At 37.5% G+C, this 8,541-nt stretch overlaps 1 protein-coding gene across 1 annotated transcript in view; it reads right to left on the minus strand.

The window, feature by feature from the left end:
* Positions 1-8,541, minus strand: part of CFAP43 (cilia and flagella associated protein 43) — a 45,509-nt gene extending 36,968 nt beyond the window's left edge. The window contains 4 exon segments of the mRNA XM_034062084.1: positions 2,916-3,066; positions 4,442-4,609; positions 7,372-7,468; positions 8,256-8,541. Of these exon segments, the coding sequence (XP_033917975.1) occupies positions 2,916-3,066; positions 4,442-4,609; positions 7,372-7,468; positions 8,256-8,541 (702 nt within the window).

The raw sequence follows: 8,541 nt of genomic DNA on the forward strand, positions 1-8,541 counted from the left end.
TGCTGCCCCGTTGTGGTTACACCCTGGTACATACCCAGCCTCAGAGCCTTGTTCCAGAGTACGGAACCCTAACACATTTCAAGGAAGCAAACAACAGCACTGGCAATGGGCTTGCTCCTCTTGCTTGCCTCTCACGCATCCCTTAGGAGTGGGCTACACCCTCCAGGGATGATGTAATATAGGCTGAGGACAACTCCTTTCATTAGCAGCCTAAATAAATGGTTCTCCACTCTGGATGCTCACATCAATATGGAAAACATCGATCTCAACTGACTCAGATTTTGTGATAAAGAACAAAACCCCTTCTGTCAAATACTGTGGAGATAGGCAAAGCTTTGTCAGGCTATGATACCATTCCTACTGCAGTCAGTTGAATTTATCTCATGAACCACCACGGGAGAAGCAGGATGTCTCTTATTAATTGAAAATACACTGATGATAGGAGAGAGGAAAATTTTCCTCTACAAATGTCAAGGCACAGATTTTAGGCCAGAGTCAGACAACTGCTCATGGATATTTGCAATGATACACAAATTATTAGTGCTAATAACTATTGATACATCTGCCACAGCAGCCTGTCAATGTACAGAGACAATGAAGTACACAGTAGTTACAGCAGCTCTGTAATGGACAGCCTTGTCCATTACAGCAAGTGTAATCTGATGATATATGGATATCTAAGGAACACGGCAAGTTCAGCCATTTCAATCTCTCTCAAAGTTACTGCATTAAACACTTTTCAGCACAAGGGGCTTGATAAAATGTCTTTCAAAGGAATATTGTCTCCATCAAGTATATTCTCATCAACTTGTATGGGAACTGCTTTGCTAAAGCCATATGTTCCGTGCTGGGGTGCTGGAAGAGGGTGTTTAACCTGATAAAACATATGCATATCCAGTGTGGGGGGTTACAATACCTAGTGGTGGCTCAGTTTTTCTGCTAGATTAGAGATGGAACATATGTATACAGGCATGCATGGAGGGGAGAGTCAGTGCTGTAAGGCACAATAAATGCAAGTCCTGCAGAAAATTACTCAGCTATTATAGTCTGGAGCAAGGTGAAAATATGCAAGAAATTGGTTCAGCCTCTCCTAGTGCTAAACATAAGTGTAGCACCTCACAACTTACAGGAAACAACAGAGCACCACAAGAACAAACGGAACAACAGCAGCATGTATTTCTGGAAAAAAAAAACAACAACCAAACCAACCCTAACCCTTTCCTTCCTAAAGAACCTGTTGTTCATTACCTTGTCAATATTCTCAACCTAAATACACTCACCTAGGGAATCTGGACAGTAAATAACTACCAAAATATTTATTATGGAATTTGAAAGAAAAGGAAACCTTCATCAAAGACTAGTAGAACAATCTGCTCTTACTCTAGGAATATTTCTAAAGAGAACATGATCATCTTGAAGGTGCTAAAAGAAACTTAGTTTTCTCTGAAGGCAGTTAGGAATGTAAAGACCTTATAGTGGTTTCTAGTGTAGAATGTTTTGGGTTGGAAAGGACCTTAAGATCACCTAGTTTCAACCCTCCTGCCATAGGCAGGGATACCTCCAACTAGATGAGGTTGCTCAAGTTCCTGCTCAACCTTTTCAACCAAGTATGGTTGAGAGCACAGACTGGAAAAGTTCATGACATGATTCTGCAAGTTCAGGCAGAAGAACCTAGCACTTCTGAATGGAATAGCATCCATTCAAAGACAGAAAAATTCTATTAAGCCTCAGAGACCCACCATGGTAGTTGTGGGTTTTTTTCCCCAATACCTCTTGTAATTCACTTTACAGGCTAAAGAACAAAGTGGGTTCTGCAGTTCATCATCTATACATAATACAAGAGGCAGCAAGGCAGAAGAAAAAGGAAATGCCCCTGATGAGCATTTTCATTTTCCGTGTTCTAAGAGATCTGAAATAAGAGCAGCTCATGTGTAAACAGAATCAGTAAATGATGTTTGTTTGTAGTTACTGATTTCACTGGAAACCAAGGGCATCAGCAGGTACACAGTGCAAAACCTCTGTGAAATCTGAATGCACGAAGCTATGAAAAGATGATGAGGTCAGGAAAGCATCATTCGCTGTTTTCATTTTTAATTTTGTTTTATAAGAAAAGTTTATGGTAGAAACCTGTGGTATACTAATCTGATAATACAGAAATCACATTTATCCAATGAAAAGACATAGTATAATGCCAGTGACATCTTATACGTGGCAGTTTGGGCATCTCTTACATATCACAAGTCACCACATAGAAATTGATGGCATGAATCTTAGAAGAGAATCCCAGATTTCCAACTTGAATGTTTTCACACTGGCAGTTGCTTCTGGCTGATAGTAAAGTTAAGGTAAATTTCAAAGTGGGAACAGTTTTAAGGCCTCTCAAAAGAGGCATCTCAAGGGAAGCTAACAAGTAAATGATCAAATACAAAGTGAGACAAACAGGCAAGCCCAACACTGATAGTGGTATTGGAGTTTATTTCAGAAGGAAAGGTTGCTGTTTGGAACAAAGCCTCCCATGTTTCCATTGCTTGTGACATTTCAGCCAAAAAGAAAATTAATCCCAAAGGGAAGTAAGAGTACCTGAGGGTTACTATCAGTTTAGCATGGGAATAGGTTTTGAAGGTTTTGGCAGGGCACATTAGCGTGGGCATAGTTAAATGCTGACATGCTTATACTGCTTCTGGGATACAGATTAGTGTCTCCACTGTGCAGATACATGACTATGCTAGGGCCTGTGCAGTAGCAGCATGAATTCTAAGTCTCCTGTCAAAATGGATTTAGAAAGTATTATTGAGACAACAGATCTATTTACTGGGTTGTACCTGTTTAACAAACATTAAATTATTAACATCTATTTGCATTAAAAAGTATAATGACTTGGAATAATAAAAAGGAAAAAAAACCCCAGTAATTACCATGAATGTTTCTGCTTCATCTCCTTCCAGTCCAGCAATGGCTGAAACTGGTAAAAGAGGGCCATTGTACGGGTCTTCGTCATAAGAAATTGGGAAAAACAAATCCATATGATGACTCATCGACCCTTGTGCATCAGGGAGTTTCACAGGGCTGTGAAAAAGCAAAAGACACTGTCTGAGGAGAAGAAACAATATGAATAGTAAATGTTGATATAAAACTGAGAAGCAGGTTTTCAGAAGTTTGAGACACCATCTCATTTAAGGGGATTTGCTTCTGTGAGAGTAATGAAGGACTATTGTAGACAATCATTCCACACAGCACATACCATTTTACTGAAAAGTAATAGTAAGGCTACTACAAAAGAGGAGTGTTCCTAAGGCACAGAAACAGATTGCCATGTTCTAGGTCAGTCTTCTTGTTGCCTTGTATAAACAACCATTCTATGATACTGTTTCCTTATTGACGAGAATTAGTAAAGTCACACACTTAACTTGCATATGGCTGTGAGGATTCCCGCTTAATGTTTATTTGCAGAAAGTTTAATAATGATGAAAAACTAGTAGCACTATCTGCCTGTTGTAATCTAGAAATTGGTGTATGAGTAGCTGTTACAATGCCTCTACTGAAGGGAATGAAAAGTGAGGAAAAGGAAAGGAGAATATATGTATTTTCATATGTGTACTCTACATTGAAAAGAGGCAAAAACACCTTCAGTATTCTTTTCAGATCCAAATTAAGGCCTTGTCTATAATTTCACTAGTATATGGCTATAGTTAGCAATATATTCATAGTTAACATATGAGTTCTATACCAACCTCAAAAATCATTATTGCATAAATAAATTCTAGGTTTGCTGTGCTCAGCGAATTGCATTGACAGTGCCACCAGTAAATTGGCCACACAATCACAGAATCCCAGTATTCCAAGGGTTGGAAGGGATCTCAGAAGATCATCTAGTCCAACCCCCCTGCAAGAGCAGGGTAACCTAGAGTACATAACACAGGAACTTGTCCAGGCAGGCCTTGAATATCTCCAACATAGGAGACTTCACAACCCCCCTGGGCAATGTGGAAATCACACAGAAAATAGATACTGCTTTTGGTACAATTTGTGAATAAAACAACATATTGTTTAACTATGTTTACTAGGAAGAAACTTGATCCAAATATGGTGATTTCATAGCAACAAAAGCAATACTCAACATAGCCACTTGCAGGAAAGTAGTCCAGGTACTACCTTAATTCAGTTATGCAGCTTTTGATGGAGGCTGCCAAGTCAGTTGATTAGTATTAGCTTCATGATGTGTAAAATCTGGACATGTGAGTGCTAAGAAATTAAATCACAAATTCAATTAACTTGACTTACCAGATAGATCCACACTGGTGGTGATTTAGCAATTACTGATTGCCACTGCTTGGTGAACTAAATTGGATTAAATTCTTTGCGAACAGATGTAGGTTGCTAGTTTTAGTTATTAAAATAAACAACTAGATTTTTCTCTTAACCTAAAGGGTCTTCCACTTACTTTTGCTTCAGATGATGTTCATCATTATTCCTTTCAATACGCCAGACAGTAACACTGCTCTCATCAACAAGACAGAGTTGTTGCCAATTCATAGGGTTAAAACTCATAGATGTCGCTGTTACCCCTGGCTGAGATTCACTGCAAAGGAGGGTATTTTCTTGCCAGTTCCTTCATTAAGGAGAGTAAAAGAAAATCAAATCTGTTAAATAAGTAAAAAACCTTCATGCTAAAGATCTGGATGTGGTTATGACTGATTTCTAAGATCAAGTCTGGAAAACAAAAATTTTGACACTGACAAATCAGACAAGTTAGGTCCTCGCGAGAGTGCAAAGGAGGTGGTTAATTAGCCACACCAAAAATTATTACTGCTACAAAAAGATTGAACAAGATAATTCTGAAAACTGCCATTTTAGAAACCTGATGATGCATTTCCTTTTGTGAAAAGACCAACAGACTCATGAGATATGTTTTTTTTCCCATCAATTCCATCAGTGACTACCTGAATGATCCAAACAATCAACTCTTTAGCACTCCAGACCTCAGCCTTGCTTTTCCAACCCATGCTTTTCCATGATTATAATGCTTGCAAGCTTGCAGCCCGAAGGGATTATTATTAGGAAATAAACCACAGTCAGCCCCTGATTGTCTATGGATTAATTACTTAGGTAATACAATAACTGTGCTGTGAATGCAGACACACAAGCTATGGCTGCATTAACTAACATGAGCACAAACCAGCAGAATTTGTGTAGGGCTGCTATGTATAGCTGACACAAGGCTAGGAATCTGCTTTCCACTGAATTTCCTTTTGTCCAGTGTAGCCTATTTTATGTTCTCGTAATTGTAATTCTCCATTATCTAGATTAATTCTTGACTGCATTTGCATTTTTAGGTGCTGTCCAAGAACTGATTAACATCATTTGAAGCAAATGGTTAAAACTGCTTCTTAATTTATTGGATGACATGTCTGACTGCTAATCTAAATAACATTTACAGCTTTAGTATTTATCTTTACTGCTGAGAGGAAACAAAACCTAAAATGCATACACTGCTGTAAATGGATTTAGTATAATCCTGGTTTTTTGGCCTGTAATAAATTCACTCACATAAACAGATCAGGATGCAAGACAATGGTTAATATTGATGGCATATGCAAAAAAATGAGATGTATTCACACATACACAGAAACTCTCATTAAAATTACAGAAAGCTATAAGCTGCAACCCTGACTTTAAAAGATATCAGTGTAGCTCTTTCTCTAAAGATTTGTCAGCATATTCTCATCTCATACCTAACAGATAGTGCAACAGTCTTTTACAGTAGATAAAATACTAAGATCTGAAACTATATAGTACATGTATCTGAAGAAGAATCTGGCATTAAGCCTCCCCTTTGAACAGAACAGAATAAAGATCTAGGGATAAAATATCTCAGATGAAAGGTAGCTTTTAGTTATCCATAAGCTTTCTGTATTTTGAGACTGACATAACTTTCAAAATATCTTTTATACCTCTGATTATAAACTGCTTAAAATACAGAAAGGCTGCAATTATTATATTACAATCACATATTGAAATTTCTCTCATCTATACACATACATTTCTACAATGAATGAACAATATAATCCAATTGCAAAGATGGAGGTCCTGCTCTTACAGTAATTTCACATACTTGACCAGAGCTCAAGTTATTATAAATTCTATGTTTCATACTGTAAGGTAATTCCATTTTACTACTAAATTCTTTCTGACTGGAATCTGGGATGGTTCTTTCATGACAATTAGCTGCTGATAGCCATACTCATGCTGATTCAAATAGGTTTAACTTGTTTGACCTTGGGAATTACCACTACTTTAAAGCATTTAAAAATTTCTAGGTATTTCCAGTTTTAAGAACAATCTAAAGAAGTTTTTCAAGATGGTCGATTTTTGTTCAAGGGCACACAATGAACACATTGGATCACATGTGTTATTTCTGCTCTAAGTGACAAACATATAAGCTCTTCAGGCCAGTGAGGCTGTCTTGTTGGTTTCTACTGCAATATACACAGTCGTCCTTCCTGAATTACTGTATGTAATCAGAGTTCACAGCAAACATTCTTCTTCTTCATAAGGGATAAAGAAGAGGCACCTATAATTCTATCTACTATCATTACTAAATTTCTAAAGTTACAGGAATTTCTGCCTCTTCACTAATCTTTGTACAAGAAAAGGTCACAATTAAATTGGGAGTATACAGAATATTCCTTACATGTCCTTGCTCACCTTCCTCCTACTCCACCCTCCCTATCTGTTCTGAAGAAGCACTCAGGCTCCACAGTCAGTGCAAGCTTGCTGGCAACGGAGGTGAGAAGGATTATAGTTTTACAGAACCATTTTAAAAATTAAATATTCTAACTTCCTGTTAGAACCAACTTTTCACATTGTATTATTTAATACTTCTTTGCATGACAATGAGCAGAAAATGTTGATGTAACCCAGTGAGCCAGAGTAGTGTAATCACTGAACAAAACTGTAAGACAGACCTAAGATCAAGCACAATTAATTAAGAGGACTGCTAAATGACCCAGGGGAGGGAAAAAAAAGTAGAAATTGGCTTTAGAATGTTTTTCCTTGTTTCAGCAGGCAACTTTTTTTTTTCACGAACAGCATGGTATTCAGCTTCCAGGGGTGAACAGGTAATTAACTGATGCTGAACACTTTGAAGATGGTAGAAGATAGCTGTAGCAAAGTAACAGTCATTCTGTGTAGTGGCTACTAATGCTAGTAAATCAACACCAACTTTGGTACAGAAAGGTTGCAGACAATGATCAATCAGGGAAAAGGAGATAAGGCAACCAGTGTGTCTTTCACATTTGCTAATTTATGCTGTAACAGCAACACACAAAAATATTAATTAAATGAAAATGGTATTAGTTTTTAAACTCTTACCATATTGAAAGAATAAATTCTGGGATGGAAGAGAAACTGGCTAGATATGGACCTGTGAAACTCAATGCAAGCAAGGTGTAGTCCAGCTGAGCGTTACCTGAAATGTTAAAGAATATGGTCTCTAATTACCCCAGACTTTATTGTACAATATCCTAGCTAAGAGTACTCTTCTCAGTTCCTTCATATCCACTTTAACTCCTCAAAAACATTCTTAAGGCCTCCAATTTTTTGCTTACTGAGATTATTTTTTTTTTATTTTCTCATAAAAATGTTCCCCCTGTATCACTGCTTGGAGATTTTTCAATTTGTTTCAAGAATACCTTGGATTTTTAAAGTATTTTTTGGCCAAGTACCCTGAAATCCTTTGCACTCCTAATTTGATTCATATAGAGGAAAAAAGCGAGTAGCATGAAACTTATTTAAATGGCAAGGAAACTGAAACATGGGTAAGGTAAGCAGTTTAACTAGGGAGAGAAATGTTATGAGGAAGGCAAAACAAAAAAACAAATCCCAGATTCCAGGATTCATCTGCAAGAACCCTCATTCCTCTCACATCTCTGATTTGTCAATGTGGTTTCAGCAGACTGCTTGAAGCCTACTGCAGTGTGATTTTTATTGTGACTTTTACTATATTTTCCTAAAATTAATTCCATTTGTTTTCCCTTTAAAACAGCTCCATTTTGTACTGTCCTTTTCCTCCCTAGCTTAAGCGTAACTAAAAGTAGTGCAGTGAAAAATTCCTTCCACTGCTTTCCAAGCATCTTGTCATAAGACAGTTTCCGGTCACAGTCTTTCAAGTGTTATAAATCAAACTCCTTCAGAAAGTCGATGATTTAAGCAGTGTTTTAATGAAAGAGTGACAGGAAGGACTACCACATCATTACCTTTTAATTCTGTCAGTTTAGTGAGTTCTGGAAAAGTGTAGATATATATGATGGGATTCAGCCTCTGGTCTGAAAAGGCCAACACGTGACTGTTCCCATTCGCTGTGAAGGCTCCCACCTGGCCAGCCTGACACTGTAGCGCTGTCATCTTCTTTGTTTCAATGTCCAAGAAGAGGATGTAATTGCCACAGGGGTAGCAGACAGTTTGATTGTTGATAAAGCCAAAGTTCTTGTTTGAGAATCCCTGAACCCAACTTAAAAAAAGAGCAATTGAATGTTCAAACAT

The sequence above is a fragment of the Melopsittacus undulatus genome, chromosome 4, assembly GCF_012275295.1.
Source record: "Melopsittacus undulatus isolate bMelUnd1 chromosome 4, bMelUnd1.mat.Z, whole genome shotgun sequence".
NCBI classification, from domain to species: Eukaryota; Metazoa; Chordata; class Aves; order Psittaciformes; family Psittaculidae; genus Melopsittacus; species Melopsittacus undulatus.